Source organism: Canis lupus, chromosome 27 (assembly GCF_048164855.1).
Source record: "Canis lupus baileyi chromosome 27, mCanLup2.hap1, whole genome shotgun sequence".
Lineage (NCBI taxonomy): Eukaryota > Metazoa > Chordata > Mammalia > Carnivora > Canidae > Canis > Canis lupus.
In genome coordinates, this window is record NC_132864.1 from 26,701,534 (window position 1) to 26,720,308 (window position 18,775).

The following is an 18,775-nucleotide window of genomic DNA, read 5'->3' on the forward strand; positions in this document are numbered from 1 at the left end:
TCCTGATCCAGGGCTTTCTGTGTTCATGGGACACACATCTGTTCAGTAAACGCAGGTTCCTTCTGGACCTCGTGATTTCCAGATGACGTGGGCCTACAAGCCGGGAAATGTCAGCTATGCCCCATTATGATGTGCTGATATAATGCATGTACAATTTCGTGTACGTCTGTGGTGCGTCTGTTGTGACATGCTCACAGTCAGGGTGACCAGCACCTGCCTCCTCACCTTGGTACACTGTTCCTTATTCGGTGGTGAGAGCGCTGGGCTTCTTCAGATCTGCCCTCCCCTCCCTCACCTCCTGGGAAGAGCGAAGCGTTTACACCATGTGTGTGGTGCCCGCAGGAAGGAAAACGGAGTGTGGACGGCGAACCCACCATCTTCTACATGCCCCACTGCGGGACGGCCCTGTACAACAACCTGCTCTGGAGCAACTGGTCGCTGGATGCCCTTTCTCAGATGCTCCTCATCGGGAACAGCTTCCGAGGACTTGAGGAAAGGTGAGCCTGAGAACGTAGAGGCCCTCAGGCCTGCAGGGGAGCCCTTCCTGACAGACCCCGACACAGGAGATGCTTGTCCCCAGGAAAGTAGACAGGGTTAGACCAGGGACATTGACCCCCAGATCAGGCTGCAGAGTGAGTTAAGGAGGTCTTTCTGGCCAAGAACTCCTCCCTTCCCTTAAGATGGACAAGTGTTTTTTAGAAGTGGGGGAAAAGGGGATCCCTGGATGGTGCAGCGGTTTAGTGCCTGCCTTTGGCCCAGGGCGCGGTCCTGGAGACCCGGAATCGAGTCCCATGTCGGGCTCCCTACGTGGAGCCTGATTCTCCCTCTGCCTGTGTCTCTGCCTCTCTCTCTATGTCTATCATGAACAATTTTTTTTTTTTAAATCTTAAAAAAAAAAAAGTGGGGGAAACCTTTTGCACTTTCTGCTGTGCATGCCTAGGTGTCTGCCCATGTGCCTCCCTTCTCCCTTGGCGAAACAGGTGCTTAGGGGGCATTCACATTTTCTAAGCATTATCGAACCTACTCCACGTTCCCCCTCTTTAAACCGTTTACTATCTTTAAACCACTTTGCCTTTATGTATTGAGTTGGATAAAACCACTCCCATACCTCCTAATCACGCTGGATTTTTAATTTTTTTAATTTCTAGATTGCTGGGAAGGATTTTGCAGAAAAATTATACCTACATCGCAAAGGTATCTAAATGAAGGGGCTGGGATGGAAAAGTGGGTAAAACCAGACCATTTCTGTTAATGTGAAGAATCTGCCTTTACACAGGTGGGAGGAAGCTCACCAGGGGCTTGTTGAGGGCAGAGTGAAGTTATTGTACTCAGAGAGTTTAGACAGCTCTGTTCCAGAAAGCGAAAACCTGTTTTTCATTCTCAGTATCAGTCCCACATACTCACTGCCCTTGGAGCTTCCAGTTCATCACACAGAAGCACTTACATCAAAATATCTGAGTCCTTATGTTTTTGGTTTTTTTTTTTTTTTTTTTTTAAAGTACTATAGGGATGACAAACTGCACCCAGAAGTGTGGAGTTTGCTGTGACTGTCAGGGTTATTACATTTGAATTTTTCTGCTCAGATTTTAAAGGGACTGGAGGAGCTTGAGCTGCCTGAGACTTCCCAGTACACCGATGTATTTAATGATACCTCCATCCACTGGTTCCCTGTACAGAAGCTACAACAACTCCCCACAGACACTTGGGCATTTCAGGAAGAACCAGACTATCAGGACTGTGAAGACCTTGAAATCATCAGGAGGAACAAGACGAGGGATCATTGAGCTGCTGACTTGAACCTCCTGTGACGTGTTTGGTGCTGGGCACCTCAGCTCTGCTGAGGCAGAGCTGCTGCCATCAGAAATGACGGGAAAGTGCCATGGAGGACACGCACAGAGCACAGGAAATACTCAGTTTGGTTCCCTCCTCAGGAGGCCGTGCTATGAAAGGGCTTAGTATAAAGACCGGTGTGGCTCTAGGGCATTCTCTTGGCAACCTGACAGGGAATATCTCCTGGATGGAGAGTTAACTACTCTTACAGAGGCGGTTTAAAATACCATTTATTTACAACTACATCCCCTCTGCAGTCCAAGTGTCCAGCCTGCTGCAGCCTGCCCTCTCTACTTGGCCATGTCAATCAGGCTTTGCAGGGAGGTGGGCACCCAGGTCTTCTCGCCCTGGACAAACACGACTCCCCGGTCGATGTAGATGACGATGCGGCCAAAGGTGTAAAGCTGCTTCCCTTCATGTCGCTTCCCGATGACCGGCATGAAAACGATGTTGTGCTCCTCGGCCTTGGTCTCAATGAGATCCTTAAAGTTCATGGGCACAGAGCTGGCGGCCACACCAATGCCCCTCTGGGCCATGTTCTCAGCCTCCCGTCGCTCCTGCATGGCCTCATACTGGAAGTCTTTCCTCCTCTCTGTGTGGGTGAGGTAGGCTATGTTCTCCCGTGCTCCGGGCTGCATGTAGGCACCTGGAAGACGGAGGAGGGGAGTGAAGAGAGGGGATCCAACTGCACAGAAATGGAGACTCATTTGTGACTCAGCGAAGGGCTGCTGGGCCTGACACAAAATGCTACGACAGATGGCAAGCACCCTCAAGAAGTTTACTCAACTGCCTGCTATCCTATAAAAATGTTTCTGGCTAATCTGTAGTAATCAGATTACTAACAGGAATCACTGCAAGAAATTTAGCCTTCCGGGGTGGAAACGTTGACAACGTACGGCCTATCTTAGCTCTATGTACAGGGCCAAGACCTGGGAGAATTTAGAATGGATTTAGGGAGCTCAGACAGACGGTGAGGGGCACAGATGGGAACAGCTCTAGGAGGTTGCCTGGGGCCAGGGTGGTTGAGGGAGTTTCTAGAGAGTATGAAGCTGGGGGTGGCCCACGGTGGGGCCTGGATGAGAACAGAGCATAGAAATGTATCTGGCTCATTCAACAGAGTATATAATCTCTGAACTCACTCTCTCCATGTAACAGGCTCAAAGGATTATAGAAATTACAATCCCAGCTGCCATTCTATTTGAACAAGCTCTTGGCCTTGTGGAGCTTCTCTGAAGCAGGGCAGGCCTCTGTGTTGAGATGTGAATACTCAGACCTAGGCAGTGACTTTCCCAGTCAGGGGCTGGGTATTAAGAGGACCGTCACCTGCCTACTTAATGTGCACAGACTGTGGCTCACTTAACTCCACCACCCTAGTTTTTTAAGAAAACCTAAAGTAGGCATTATGACTGTTTCACAAGTAACACAATAGGCCAGGCAAGGTCAGGCAACTGCTAGGTGTCAGGCTGTGTCCCGACTCCATGTGGCAAGCTGTTCCATTATCACACTGAGGTATTCACAGCCGTGCCAGCAAACCTGGAAAGTGGCCCTAGAGGCAGGCTCCCCCACAGTGAATCCAGCTGCAGTCAGACTCGGGTCAGGGCCCCATGCCCCTCCCAGTGCTGGGAGAGCGGGGCAGGGGGTGCTAATTACATAACCAGGTCTGGTGGGCAAGAGTCCGTGTTGGAGCAGACAGCCCACAGGCACCTGAAAACTGCTGCTTCTGTGTCAGTTACATGTTCAGAAATGTGGCACTCAGGGCCAGGACATCCAAAGTGGAATCCCCACTCACCAACATTGGAGGACACTGCCCTGTTCATGATATCAAGTGCTTCGTTAAATTTGTCCTTGACAGATGGGTGTGCCAGCACTTGGTCTGAGAACATGGACTTCCAACCCAGGTACCACTTGGTGATCTCCTCATAATTTGGGCTGTTACTAAGCCAAGAGCAAAGTACCTGCCAAAAAGAAAGAAATCAGAAACTTGCACCCACAATGGTGGCAAATGGGAGCAAAACTTCCAAGGGGCCATTGGTTTTGACCTGGGTCCTTCAAGCTGGTGACACCAGCAGTCTCTAGGAGCTGAACAGTCTGGCACTTAGTAGAGTGTGGGATCTGAAGTCATCTTAACAGCTACGCATCCATGAATGTAAACTCCCTGAACCTCTCAAGGCTATGCCAGCCCCTACCCACAAAGATTTGGTGTCAGAAGCGGAGGGAACGCACATCAAGTGCTTAGCATCTGGCATGTGGCATCTATTCAATAAATGGTGGTTGCTGTGACTACTGCTTATTTTTGTTCTGTGTGATAGCACTGTCACCTGATAGCTGTCCAAGGATCAAGCTCCTACAGGCAGACCTTGGCAGAAAAGCAAGCGAATCCTCCCTGCCTCCATCCCACCAACCCCCTCCAAAAACACAGCAGGGTATACCTGAAGCCACTTGGGGAAGAAGTGTTTCTCAAGCAGCCCCACAAGGCTGGACACGGAGATCATTCCTTCCCAGTCGATGACCCAGTAAAAAGCATCCATGTGCTGCTGGTGGGGATTAATGACTAACTCCCCAAGACACATCCCTGCAAAAGAAGCCTGGTTTCTAAAGCAAAGGCACAGAAGCACATAGCAAAATCCTCATCAGATGACGCAGGACTAAACCTTATATCTGTTAATTTTAAACTCTTGACATGGCAATTCTTAAAAACCACTTTCTATAATCCAGAAATAACTAATACATATTTAAAAACAAATAGCACAGAAATTTCAGAACATTAATGCCTAGCATGTTACCAGAAACCCAAACCAGACCAGGAACCAAGAAGCTGGCGGAGTCTGAGGCTGTTGATGCCATAGGGACCCTGGGTATGTTTATATTCCACCTCTAAGCAATATGGCACTTCTTGGATTGAGAAATATCCTGTGTTCAGCTTTTTCATGGAGCCCCAGGGCCATGTTTTAAGAAGCATGGATCCTCACCGATGGCCACAGAAACCAGGGCAATACCCTCTTCTCTATTCCCTTACCTAGTTTGGGCACTATGTTCTTGACCATGAATGCTTCCCAGGAGCCAGGGGTGAAGACATCTTTCCAAGGCTGGAGGATGAGCTTGGCAGAGGAGTCGCTGGGGTGCCACTTCTGCAGGGCACTGGAAAGCTTGCTGCGGATGGGGGAATAGAGTGGTTCCAGGCGTGCTTGCATAAGGGGCAGCCACGGGTGGACCCAGGAGTGGATGGGCACGGTGTCTGTCAGTGGGTTCCAGTTTTCCACCTGCAGGAGGCGTGGGACAAACCAGTTCCAGATGCACTGTGCAGTCGACAGCATGGATGCCTAGCACTCTCCTGGCCAAGGCCCACGGGCCTCTGCACAACCAAACTAGTATCCCCACAGCAGCTGCATGGAATCTCCGAAACGAAGAAACCAAGAAAATAACTTCCCCATTTAAGTAGGGAAACTGGGGGAAATGCCAACAAAAGGGCTGGAATTACCCACAGGACGGTAACCATGTCAGCCGATTCTCATTCCACGCCTTCTGACAGCACTGGGGGAGCAGAGAAATGCCCCTCGTTACTGCTGCCAGCTGTTCCCATGACCTGGGGGCCCTACCTCTTTCTGCAGTTTAGGGAAGATGAGCTGGTCCAGAATGTTATCTAAGATCCACACAGGAATAATGTGCACCCAACTATCCAAAAAGTCCACCATCGGGTCACAGTTCCTTGGCTGCCACTGGGTGACGATATTTCGAACAAAAGGCATCCAGACTTCCCATATCAGCCTGTGGGAGAAAGGCAGAGGGCAGGCTAACTGCACAGACAGGTTTCAAAGCAGACAGTACACTGCCACCCACTCTCCAGAACGAGAAAAAAAAAAGGCACGGAAATGCAAGCACAGCAAACCACCAGGCCAGTCCCCAGTGCCCAGAGCTGCACCTAACTCGTCCCTGCTTGCCCAGCCACCTGCTTGACCTCAGGGCATGGGTCTCACTGCCTGGCAGGGTTGCTGTGGGCTCCCGTCCCGAGGGATGCCTTGCTTTCCTTTGGGAGCTCTCTGCACAGCTTGAGATGACACACCAAACAGGTGTGCATCCCCTCTCTCCTCCATCCCTGGCCTCGTCCGTCCGCTTCCTTACCCTCCACCTGCCTCTTCCACTCTCTGAAGCCCGACACTGTCAGCCTTACTCCCAGGGCAAGCCTGGCATGTGCACAACACTGGCCGACACATGACAGGCGCAGGGTGGGAAGGCCAGCCCCTGCCTTCCCCGGCATCTCTCTCCTGAGCCCCAGGCTGAGTACCTGTGAAAGGCGTCTGCCGAGAGGTCCTGCCCGCCGTGGGATAAGAGCTGGTCGTTCTCTAGGAGGGTCTTCCACCTGGAGATGACCTGGGTGCCGTAAGCGCAGTCCTGGGGAGAGACCTGGCCGTGATGCGGCACCGCGGGCCAGCACCCACCACCCTGTCCCACCTGCAGGGCAGGAGCACAGCGGCTCCTCTCACTAGCCACTCACCTTCAGCGGGTCCCACTCCTTGAAGTACTCCTTCATGAGTGGGTAGACAATGGCCACAGCCAGGTCCACGCGGTCAGACATCCTGTACTCCTCGTAGTACTTGTCTTGCAGGGTCTCAAAGATGCGGGCACACTCGTCCAGGGTGAGGGGGTTGCTGCAGGAGGGCTGCAGGCGCCGCTCACATTCCTCCACCATCTCCAGGACCTTGCTGAGGTTGGCAATGACCCGCTCCTCATGCTCCAGGACCTCTGACATCTTCTCCAGCTCGTGCGACAGGTTGACCACCATGTCCCGTTCATACTGCAGCTGCCGGTCACTCTGGATGATCTCCTGCTCTGTGAGGTCAATGAGCAGCTGCAGGTTGTGCTCCAGCTCAGGCAGGGCGAAGCCCGGCGCCTTGGCCTCTTTGCCAGGCTGCGGCGGCTGCTGGGATGGCAGTGGCAGCCCATCATCAGGGACATTGTGCTTGTGGCTGATCTGGCTGTAGCTGTAGTAGACCTTCTGCTCCCGGCCAGTCATGTCGATGACCTGGGAGAAAGTGGCGGGGGAGCCCGAGTCAGTGTGTGCCATCGCTGCCCTGTGACAGCACGCCTTGGACCGAAGGAGGACAGAGTGCCGGCGCACACAAGTGACGCTGTGTCAGAGCCAGGGGGTGGGGGGTTACTGCAGGGGGGCCCCACTGCACTGACAGGAGGGTGGACAGTCAGCAGTTCCAGACTGCTCCCTGGAGATAGAGATGGACAAAGCTTTCTAGGAAAACCCGTGAAACTGGAGTACAGACTACTAAACTGAGGAGAAAATCATTCTGTGGCAGAGTAGAGGCTGCACTGGTGGAAGCCAGTAATAAAGCAGTGTATGTCTTCAAACCATCACATTTTGGTATTAAAAAAGGCATATTTAGGCAAAGGAGATCTAGAAGGATGTGCATTTAGGTGTCAAAGCTGGTAACCTATGGAAAGGGACGAAAAGCATATTTTTGCCTCTGTTTCCTGACTCCCCAAACAGGACCACACACTGCTCTATAATAATGAACAGTTGTTTTTCCATTTAGAAATGAAATGAACCATGAGAAAACAGTTATTAGACCTAGGAAAGGAGCATTTCTAGAAGGCGGAGGAAAATGGAATATAAAGTATACTGAATATGCTGAGACACAACTCTCTATCAGCCCTGGAAGTGTCACCCAAGAAACACGTACGTTAGAATCAGCTAGAGAAAAATCAACACAGACTTCCCAGGCCCTGTCTGGATCAATGGATTCCCAACCTCTGGCTATGGCCTGCACAGCTGGATGTCTAACCCCTCCTCCCTGCTGGGCACGGGATGCACAACATCCTGACTGCTGAAAACCCTGCAGTGACACACACAGTCTGTCCTGTGCCAAACTCCAACAGACAACTGTCACCCTTGTCCTCTGGCTACTCAGGGGGAGTAATGGAAAACTGAGGACTAAATGCACCTAACAGCGGTGGAAAAATTAATCAATTTTTAAAACTGAAAACACGGGCAGCCCTGGTGGCTCGGCGGTTTAGCACCGCCTTCAGCCCAGGATGTGATCCTGGAGACCCGGGATCAAGTCCCACGTCGGGCTCCCTGCACGGAGCCTGCTTCTCCCTCTGCCTGTGTCTCTGCCTCTTTCTCTGTGTCTCTCATGAATAAATAAATACTTTAAAAAAAATTTATTTGAAAAAAATAAAAATAAAAATGAATAAAACTGAAAACACTCCATGGTGGTATGCCCCAAATGAATAAAAGTGAAAACACTCCCCTGCACTCCTAGTCACCGAGTGAGTGCACCCTTTCCAGGACTCAAGAGCCTTAAAAAGCCTATTTTTAACCTGGTGATTCTACTTCCAAGAATCTATCCTTAGAAAATATCTGACACAAAGACAAAGCTTCATGTACAAACTACTAGAAACAAACCAAACCAGAAACAGTTGAGGTCTAGCAACACAAGTAGGACCAAATAACCTGATACTTCATTCTCTAGAATTACACACTCACTAAAAGCCATGTTCATACTGAGTTTTTAATCACAGAAATGTTATAAAGTTCACTGCCTGCGCTTCAGGAAGGGGCCACTATCTCGTGTACCACCGGGGTGCCATGGAGAGTGCCCAGCCCTAAGAATGCGAGAGCTCTCCCTGGACATGTGACTGCAGTGAACAGGGGGATGCTACTGCCCAGTGAGAAAAGAGCCTAGACGGAAGACCCAACAGAATGTTCAGTAACTGACCTGACTTGCGTGTGGCATTACATGTTTCTCAGGGCCCGTCCCGGATCAGGACCATACCTTGACCTGAGAAAGCTCCTTCTGGGGGGCAGCAAGCTTCTTGCTGATCCTGCCCTTGGCCTTCAATTCTTCCACTGTCTTGTAAGAGTATTTGGGCTTCTTCTTGCTTCCACTGGGGTCTTTCCTCCACTGGCTCAGCTCCTTCTGAAACTCCTAAAGCAGAAGGAGGTAATTGGTCAAACAAGAAAGTCCACTTTTTACAGCAGGTGGGGCCACGGAGACCATGCACATTCGCGAGGTGTGGTCTTAGATTCACACGAGGTTCTGTGAGAGCAGTGTGCCTGCGTGATGCTAAAACCGTCTCTAGAGACTCTCTGACACCTAGCCCCTCTTAGACATGAGGAGGTTGGGGAAGAAGGTGCTCCAGACTGGAAGGACACACTTACTGAGTAGCTACTATGGGCTAGCACAATGCTAGTTTTAAATTCACCTCATGGGGCAGCCCGGGTGGCTCAGTGGTTTAGGGCCACCTTTCGCCCAGGGCCTGATCCTGGAGACCTGGGATCGAGTCCCACGTTGGGCTCCCTGCATGGAGCCTGCTTCTCCCTCTGCCTGTGTCTCTGCCTCTCATGAATAAATAAATAATAAATTCACCTCATGTAAAACTTAGAAAATGATAAAAGATTTTAAGTACACAAAACCTTGGTACTACTTTAAAATGAAGGCAGATAAGCAGACCCAAGTCTTAAGGCAAAGATACCTTTTGTAATCAGGGTTTGTAAAATGTTTCCGTAGGAAGATCTATAGTAGAGAAGGAAACTCAGGCTGAGAGTGGTAGGCTATGGCCCACAGAAGTGGGTTGTGCACTTGTCCTTCTGCTTTCCTCACACTGGTTTAAGACTTGGTTTCCTTTTTTTTCCCCCCTCTAAAAAAAATCTGGACTTCTACTTCAGGAAAATCCAAAGATCTAGCACCACTAAGCCCACATTTATAGCAACAATCACCTGGAGCTGAAGAGAAACCACCTGTTGGCCTCAGGCCCCACCACTCCTCGCTGCCTCCCACCTGGCTCACCTACTCACTTCTGTGTGCCTGGTACCTGCGGTCCCAGAGCTGGACTCACAGCAGTCACCCCCACACTATCAGAGTTCTGCTGCCATCAGCAAAAGGACAGTCTTGGTGACAAGAACAGTGACAATATGTGTCTCTGCAGCCTCCTGCTTTCCCTCATAAATGCAAACGAGAAAAAAGTATGGTGGTCAGGAGGGCGCGGCCCCTTCTGCCACTGAGCAGAGCAACACTCAGCTCACTGTTGGCTCCTGCCACACAGAGATGGAAGCCGTCCCGCCACAGAATCCTCTACAGCTTCTCTGGGCTCGAAGCTTCATACTTAGCATCCTCTGGCCTCAAGACTGCCCCATGCCTCCTGCCTTCTGCCACAAATCCCCCGATGGTTCCCGGCCCGAGGGGCCTTCCCTGGCCATTCTATTGATTTATGTACCTCACTACCACTGCCCCCTTACTTCCTTCGCTGGCACGTCTCAGCGCTCCCTGCGCTCACTACCACCCTGCAGCTGCTTGTCAACTGCCTGGCTTGGGGCCCGGGCTCCCAACCCTTCCTCACAGGGCAGCCCCGCTCCAGCATAGTGGCTGACACAGAGGTGTACAATGAACACCTGAAGGCTGGCAGACGGACAAACAGATACACGAACTAAGCAGCCACGGTCTGAAGTGGCTCAGGCCCCAGCCACCCTGACTCCTGATTCCCAGTTACCTCTTCTGCTTCTTCTTCTGAGTCGACCACGGGGAAGTCTTGTAGGGACTGAGTGGTGCGTTCTGAGCCATAAGCTCCCACGGCACCTTTCCCCTTTCTCTGCTTCGCTTCGATCGGGTTAATGATACCTGATAAAGTTCAGCAGAAGAGAAAACAACTTCAGGTCACAGCGATTCCTGCATTTGGACAAGCCACACAGTGGAACTGCCCTTCCTTAGTCCTGACACAGAGTGACAACCCAGGAAGGCAAGCTCTCCTCTGCCCCTGCAACACTTCAGCTTCCATGTGATGTGAAAGTTCTGAGCATTTATGGGCCACACGACAGGTTGCTGACATTAGGTTATTTATAGTCTAAGTACAGGTTTTCATTTACACTTGGATTCTTCTTGGAGTCCCACATTGGGCTCCCTGCATGGAGCCTGCTTCTCCCTCTGCCTGTGTGTCTCTGCCTCTCCTTCGCCCTGTGTCTCTCATGAATAAATAAAATCTTTAAAAAAACAAAAAACAAAAAAAGACAAGTGATTTACAGACTCTCACAGAATAAAGGGAGGTAAAGTGGCAATTCAGTATGAGACCTCGTATCACTTGGTAGCTCCTGTCTCCCAGACTTCACTTGCTTCGTAGTGAGTGTAAACCTTGGAAATAACTTTTGTTCCAAGAGTTTAGAGACAAGACATTAGCATTTCAACAAAGACTGCCTACCCACCCCTACAGCTAGTACTTTGGCAATCTTGAATTAGGACGGTCCACTCGTGCTCATTCCAGGTCACCACCTCCAGACTCCACAGAGGTTCTTGGACTTTCCCTACAACTGATATGTTCAACACATACCCCAGGTGTAACCTGAGCAAATACTCAGGGAGTGGAATCTGGATTATTGACACTACTACTGTTTACATCCACTTGGTGACTGCTCACAGGAAACAGATCAAGGAGAGAGAAAGCAAGGTCCTGCAGGAAGAACCCAAGTGCATGGTCTGTGTAGCTTTGGTATCAAGGAAACAGGGATTTGTGAGTAGAGCTGTGTGGACAGTGCCTGGGACAGGAGGCTGGGCCGCTGAGCACCAACAGAGGCCCCAGTGCGGGATCTGCTCAGCCAGGTTTACAGTCTCTACTGCTGAACAGGCTACACACAGCATTTCATTGTTACTCCTGAAGGACAAATAACTGTGAGCAGGGAAGGTTAGACTCCTCTGCCTCCAGGGCCCAGGAAAACTGCCGTAAAGTGAAGCGTGCCAGGACAAAAGCCAACAGGGAATGCTGGAAGCTGCTTTCCAGAGGCCGTGAGCACCGTCCTCGGCAGCTAAAACCAACTGCTGCCAGGCAAATCAAAAACTTTATGTAAAATTATTTAAAATACTGGCAACAAGTTCATTTCTTTCTTTCCTTTTTTTTTTTTTTTTTTTTTTTAAGATATTATTTACTCATGAGAGACAGAGAAAGAGGCAGAGACAAAGGCAGAGGGAGAAGCAGGCTCCATGCAGGAAGCCGGACGTGGGACTCGATCCCGGGACTCCAGGATCACGCCCTGGGCCAAAGGCAGGCGCTAAACCACTGAGCCACCCAAGGGATCCCCAACAAGCTCATTTCTTAAGAAACACTGGACAGGCCAAAGAAAGCAGCCTGTTTGTTTGTAGCCTGTTTGAGCCTTTTCCTAAAAAAGCCTAAGCCTTTTTTTTCTGCAGAGGAAGTGTTTTGAGTGTGACAAAGCAGGTAGCTGAGAACAACCGTCTGGTGCTGGCAAACCAGGCTGCAGAGTTCACATCCTCCAAAAAAGAGAAAAAGCAAACCACTCCCCAGACCGTTCCTCCTTCCTCTGCCTTGCCAACCTCCTGCTCGGCTGCAGGGTGCTGGTGCCCTACCTTGTGCGTTCTTCCCCAGGCCCCTTCCAGGGACGTAGCCCATCTTCTGAAGAAGCTTCTGTCCAATGCCTTTTGTGTGTCTTTCCCAGCTGCCAAAATCCATGAAAGACTTGGTTCCTCCTGCAAAGCCTTTCTGGCTGGGTTTAAAATTGCCACCCTGAGCAGAAAAAAACCCAAAGCTTAGTTGATGGAAAAAGAAAAACCTAAGAAAGCAAACTTGGATGATGGGAAAAAGACCTGGCAGAGCATCATGAAAAGGGTCATACGAACCAAAAGCAGAGCTGCACGACGTGTCAGCAAAGAGGTTGCATGGCCCCCCCGAAGGGACCCACTACCACGAGGAGAAACCCACATAACCAGCTTCTACCAAGCGCCCCCCTCTTCCTGTAGGAGATGCCTGAACTGCCACGACCTCCCACAGACATTTCAAAGGTCACAAGCCTGAGCCAAAGATGCTACCGTCTTTAACTTCTTGGGTCCGAAGTCCTTAGGAAAGTCATCCTGTTTAACAGGCTTCTCTTCATCTTCCGAATCTTCCAGCTCAGCCTCCTCTGCTGCCCCTTTCTTGAGACCGGCGCTGATGAAGTTGACTGGTGCAGAGTAGTCGCGGGCCCTGTGGGCAAACACACAGCCCCCAGGGGGCCTTAAGGAAGCCTTCTGCAGCGATCCCTTGTGGACACTCTGCCGGCTTGAGATCCCCCGAGAGGGGAACTCCAGGGATCCATTTTACAAGAGTAACCTATTCACTTAGACCAAAAGCGCCTCAGATCTGACTTCCTGTGATCACGGTAACATTGTTACCTGTCAGTGCAAGGTTGATTAAAACAGCAATATATGATCTTACACACTGTATTGATTTTGTCTCAACAAAAGTGAAAGGACACCATGCAAACTATGATGTGATAACGCAACTCTTTTACATGTTTTAAAATTAACTTTAAAATCATTTGTTTTGGACCCCGTGTTTCAAGTACAGAAATCAAGCAAGAAAGAACTTCGGATAGATAAACATCATCAAACACAATAAAAGAAACTGTATGAATGCAAAGTATATTAACAATTTTATTGGTCAAACTCTTAGAAAAGTTTCACCTTCATTACCTTTATTTGCGTATGAAAACTAAAGTAAAATACCTAAGAAATTAACTCTGAGATAGAGAGTATCAATGTTGACAACTGTCACAAGAACAGTCCTTACAATGTCCTATTTCCTGGTTACCTTTATAAAATGACCAACTTGTCACTAACCATCCCCATGGCAGTAGCATTTTTTCCTAAACAATGCAATGTAACTTAGGCCGTAGAGACCCAGACTCAGGAGTCAGGCCCAGTTTCTTACAGCCTGGTTATGTGCTTTTGGCCTCAGTTTTTTAATCTGAAAAAAGGAATGATAATGATGCTACTTTTCTCACAAGGTGAAGGATACCAAGCACGTAGAGTGCAGAACAAGGTACTATCTTATGGTTATAGAGAATGTTAATTCCTGACCTCTGATCTATTTATCACCCACTTTTAGGTTTCCTTGCCAGATGAGGACTTGATCTGACCTCCATACTTTCTCCCCAGCCTCCTTTGTGAAAAACGCACAGTGTCAATGGGCTAGAGCCTACAAACCACAGACGAAACACAGAGACAAAGCCAAACTCGCTACACGCTCTGGTCAAGTGAGCTGTGGCCACTGCACACATGACCTCTCACACTGGGGAGGACGACTACTGGCCTGAATCCTCCTCTCCTGCCTCATGGAGTTTCCTCTTCCCCTGCAGCTCCCTGTCAACTCTGCACACTGACAGGTCTTCTCCAAAGGTAAGTGCAGCCCACATCATCCGCTCTACCACAGACCTCTTCTCAAACTATGCCCCCTCTCCCTCCCTCACCGCAGCCTGCAAAGCTTTCTGTACCCCTGTGGACACCCACCGCCTCCCCTCAGGAGCCTCTGCATACCCGTGCCTCTCCTACCACCCTCATTACCTTCTGCTGTAATAGAAACTCAAAAGTCACTTCTCTAGAGAAATCTTCCCTCACCTCCCAGAATAGGCCAAACTCTCTCTCTCTCAGGTCCTAAATCAGTTATAAACTTCCATCGTATGAGCTGTCAATTAATGTGTCTCCATGCTCTAGCGTCTGGGCTCCCAGAAGGAAAGGAATGGGGCTGCAGTATACGACATGGTACATATAACTGCTCGTTAAACATGAAGTGATGGTTAAATCAGCAAAAGAGCAGCACTCCGGCCAAAGAGGAAGCTGGGCCTCCCTAGCTTATATCGTAGCTACAGGACTTGGTAAGGCCAGGAGAAAGGTATATTTAGTGGGCTATCTTCCCACCACCCCCCATCTTCCCTAAAGCGAGGAGGAAGCAGTCTCATGCTGGCCAGTACCGTTTGCCTCCAAAGCTGGGCCTCTCTTCATCTGAATCTCTCTCTGCCCACACTCCATAGGTGGCCTCTTCCTTGGTCTGCCAGTGGCGCTGCCGGTTGGGGTTAAATTCATTCTGGAGATCCCAGTCGGTGATCTCAAAGTTCTCCCGCTCATCGTCATCATCATCCATGTGGCCTTCCCCATCCCGGTACAAGTGGGACAGTGACATGACAGGTCACTAAAGAAAGGAATAAAAAAGGCACGTGGTTTGTGGTAAGTCCTGAGGGGAGAGCAGCAGTAGGCTTCCGTCCCTGCTCCTCACTCCCTTCAAACTTCCTCACACTCAAAGTCCCAATGATTAAAAATCATTGTTAACAGTTCAATAAGGCAGACATTAAAAACATATTTCAGAAAACAAACACTATTTAAACAGGTGGGACAAAAGACTGGTCCCAACAATATGCGATTCCCTGTCCTGGTCAAGGTCATAAAACTTTACACACACTCACACCTAAATAACCCACAAAAAAATAACTCGGTATGTTATTCTACTTATTACTGCCTCAGAAACGGGGTGGGCATCTTCCTGGAACCCCCCCCCCCCTTTTTTTTTAATACCATGATGACACTTTGTTTTCTTTCATACTGAACTGGCATGATATAGTTTAGAATAGAGAGCTGGTCTGCAGTATCTTCCAGAACCGCAGAGATCCTCAGCACATCTAGAATGGAGAGTGGCTCTACGATGTCTGGGAGGACTTCTTTTTCCGGTTCTTCAGCTGTTTCTTTTTCTTCTTCTACAGCACTGGGTGGCTCGCCTGTCACGGACACTGTCACCTCAGAACGCCAGATGTTTGCTGGAAGATTTGAGGCTTCTAACTGGCCTTCTCCCATTCTTCTTAAATTAGTTGTAACTTCAATGGTACTTTTACAATCTCACAAAAAAATGTAGTTACTCTGGAGTCAAAACGAAGGATCAACAACAACTAAATATGAGGAAAGAGTTACTATATCTGGACCCTTGGCGGTTCACCACCGGGAGTGATGGTTTTTAGAACACGCTTCCTGAAGTATATTACTTGGTGAGACCCTAAGACTTAAAAGTTTTCCTCCCAAAACATGAACTTCTTCTGAAGGCATAAACCCTACCTTAACAGAGATTTCAGCTCCTGGTAGCTGAGTGATGAGATTCAGCTGACTCTACCCCCACCCTCTGGGAATGCCTGTGAGCCAGATTAAACGAGGTGGTGCCTAAAAGACGCTTAGCTCAGGGGTGCTTGGGTGGGCCAGCTGGATAAGCATCTGCCTTAAGCTCAGGTCAAGACCTCGGGGTCCTTGCTCGGCGGGGACTCTGCTTCTTCCGCTCCAGCTCGGCCCCTCCCCACCCCGCTTCACGTTCTCTCTCAAATAAGTATTTCTTAAAAAATTTAAAATACTAAGCTCAGAGTAAAAACGCTCCGGGAGCAAGGGCTGTTACGGTAGCCCCAGATCAGGTTCCTCACCGCCACTATCAGTAGGTTGGGGAGGGGACCTCGGGGAGGACTGCTGAAACCCCAGCTCCGGCGGGTCGGCGGCGGCGTCGCGGCGTCACCACAGCCGCGGGCGGCAAGCAGCCTTCGCGGGGGCCGGCGCGTCCGGGCGCTAGTCCCCAGGCTCCCCGGCTCACTGCACCCCCGCCACGCTGGCGGGGCGCACAGAAGGGAAGCGCCCCCGAGCACTCGGGGCTCCGCAGCGCCTCGGCCTCCCCGGGCCCCCGAAGAGCCCGCGCGGGGCGGACGAGCCAGGGGCAGCACCGGGCCCCGGTTCCGCGCCGACGGCGCTCGAAAGCAGGCTTGGAGCAGGCTGCGCGGAGGGGCTGCGTCCCCCGCACTCACGCCCGCCGGCGGGGACGCCCCACCGCTGCCCGCACCCCCGCCCCGCTCACCTCCGCAGGTCCCGGGTCCAAGCGCAGCTACCGGCCGGAGGCCAGGAGCCCGGATGTGCCCGCGGCGGCGCGCCGGAAATGACGTGCGAGGGGGCGGGGGCGGGCGCGGGGCGCTCTTCGTCACGGCCGCGACGGGCGAGCGCGTCCCGGGCTCCAACGGGGCGGGGCCGAGTGCGAGGGAGGAGGCGGGGCTTCCAGGGCCTCGGATGGCGGCGGGCGCGCTGCCGGACCTCCCCGACCTCCCCGACCTCCTCCCCGACCTCCCCGACCTCCCCGACCTCCGTGCCGCGCCCGGCCCGCGGGGACCCCGCCGCCAGTCTGAGACTCGACTGCGTAAAAGGGGCTAGAGGACTGGCGCACGGGGCAGCGGTGAGGGCCAGCGGGCGGCCGCGGGGCGCGGGGCGGGGGGCGCGGGGCGCGGGGCCAGGCTGCCGGCGGGAGCAAGGTCTCGGGTGCCGTCGGGGCCCCTGGCCGAGCACCGCGGTGGGCGCGGAGCTTGAGAGCGCAGGGACGGGCGGACCAGGGCCCCACGCGCTCCCTCCGGGAACCGCCCCCCAGCCCGTGGTCGAGACCTTCATTCCTTCACCGATTGATAGGACCGTGCGGAGCCCCGCGGGCCGAGGCTCAAGGGCTTCGGGCCGCCCGGGGAGTGGCGGCTGCCTCTGCACCCCGCAAGCACCCGGGCCCGGGGCCCCCCTAGTCCCTGCGCCTCTGGAAGCCTCGCTTTCCTCTTCTGCAAAATGGTTGAGGATCCGGGGAGATGAAATGTGCAAGCACAGGGCTGCCTAGGCGTGTCAGCCCCTAGTCTTCGCTCACGTTCTTTCTCTCTCCTTCCTATGATGAAAAGGTGCAAGCGGCAGTTGTTAAGAATACACGGAGCGCACCCGGCTCTTAGTCAAAGATCTGGATCCAACTTCCCGCCGTTGTGAATGAAACCAGAACCCACAGGAAGGCAAGCGACTGCCAGCTTCTCGAAACACGCGCTGTGACTCCCGTGGTCTCTGCGTCCCCACTGACGTGTGTCACCGAGGCCGACACACAGTGTGTAGTCAGGAAAGATGTTAGAAAGTGAGGTTTCATAGAAGAGAGGGCAGGAGGGGAAGAGAGTCTAACAGAGGAGAAGCTCCACCAGGGAGCAGAGGGAGGAAAAACAAGGAGACCAGATAGACCGTGTTGAGTCTGGGCCTGGAAATGTATAGGCATCTGGTGATAGGCCAGAGCCAAAGATAGAAGCTCGCTTGGCTTCTCTGTAGCTCTCTCTCCAGCTCTACAGCTGACTTCATGGAGCAGCAGTTACTCAGATCACGAGGGGCTGATGCTAGTGGATCTGCTTCACCAGATGGACCCTCCACGTGGCTTCTGGAGAAGGGGCCTCTGGGGACGGTGGGGTCACTAGGGGTCACTAGGAGTACAGGCTCTGAGCGCAGGATCAGGCTGTGCATCCCCAACAACGGGGCAAGTGGACCTCATGTACTGTGCGATAGGATGTCCTGAGAAGGTCGTAGCACCACCCCCGTGATATTCCTGTCAAAGATGCATACCTGGGACAGAATCACTAGGATACTGGAGACAAGCCCAAATAAAGACATGTTCTGCCAAACAGCTGGCCTGTGATCTTCAAGAGTGCCCAAGGCATGTAAGTCAAAGACAGACCCTGGAAGTGCTCCAGACTGAAGAAGGCGAAGGAGACATGACCGGTAAACGCAACACCTGATTCTGAATTGGACCTTTTTGCTGTAAACGAAGTTATGGGGATAACTGGCAAAATTTAAATGCGGTCTGAAGTTCCATGGTAGTGATGTGTCCGTGTTCATTTTCTGATTCTGATGGCCGTCCTGTGGTTACGCTGGAAAATGTCTTTGCTGGAAATATTAAAGTATTTAGGGGAGTGATAGGGCATCAAGTAGGCAACTTAGTCTCAAGTTATTAAGGGGGGAAAAAAGGTTCTCTTTGTACCTAGATATTTTTGTTTTAAGATTTATTTATTTATTTGAATGAGTGAGCATGAATGCAGGGGGAAGGGGAGAGGGCAAAGGGAGAAGAAGCAGACTCTCCCCTGAGCATAAAGCCTGACACATGGCTCAATCCCAGGACCCTGAGATCATGACCTGAGCCTACATTAGATGCTTAACTGACTGAGCCACCCTGGAGCCCCTAGAATTTTTTTTTTTTTTTTTAATGAAGTTACTAGAGTAAGACCTCAGAGATCCGAATCACTTTGCTCCTTCCTTGATGTGGGATGGGGGAAGGTAGCTTCACCTCACTGCACCTCAGTTTCCCCAACTGCAAAATGGGGATAATG

The 18,775-nt window shown here is 51.4% G+C and overlaps 2 protein-coding genes and 1 long non-coding RNA gene across 6 annotated transcripts in view; 2 read left to right on the forward strand and 1 right to left on the reverse strand.

Annotated features, from left to right (window-relative positions):
• Positions 1–15,709, forward strand: part of SRRD (SRR1 domain containing) — a 31,861-nt gene extending 16,152 nt beyond the window's left edge. The window contains exons 5-8 of one of the 4 annotated variants that reach the window (XR_012019406.1): positions 343–497; positions 1,149–1,194; positions 13,708–13,997; positions 15,353–15,709. Coding sequence is in view for 2 of the 4 variants with exons in the window: in XM_072803046.1 (XP_072659147.1) it covers positions 343–497; positions 1,149–1,194; positions 1,584–1,784 (402 nt within the window). In the remaining 2 variants the exon portion in view is untranslated. Of the gene's footprint in view, positions 1–342; positions 498–1,148; positions 1,195–1,583; positions 4,111–9,508; positions 12,327–13,707; positions 13,998–15,352 lie in introns of those variants that run through there. The other 3 variants (XR_012019407.1, XM_072803047.1, XM_072803046.1) reach the window with 3 other exon arrangements.
• TFIP11 (tuftelin interacting protein 11) lies at positions 2,043–16,557 on the reverse strand. The gene is made up of 13 exons (XM_072803025.1): positions 16,474–16,557; positions 14,570–14,787; positions 12,651–12,804; positions 12,192–12,348; positions 10,330–10,457; positions 8,616–8,768; positions 6,323–6,850; positions 6,113–6,219; positions 5,427–5,595; positions 4,847–5,090; positions 4,260–4,402; positions 3,620–3,785; positions 2,043–2,476 (listed from the first exon to the last, which is right to left on the reverse strand). The coding sequence occupies exons 2-13, from the start codon at positions 14,776–14,778 to the stop codon at positions 2,121–2,123; spliced, it is 2,514 nt and encodes an 837-aa protein (XP_072659126.1). The 5' UTR covers positions 14,779–14,787; positions 16,474–16,557; the 3' UTR covers positions 2,043–2,120.
• A 34-nt stretch (positions 16,558–16,591) lies between these two features.
• On the forward strand, positions 16,592–18,268 carry LOC140619530 (uncharacterized). Its single transcript, XR_012019408.1, has 2 exons — positions 16,592–16,842; positions 17,321–18,268. It is a non-coding gene; the product is annotated as an uncharacterized lncRNA (long non-coding RNA).
• Positions 18,269–18,775: the final 507 nt, after the last annotated feature.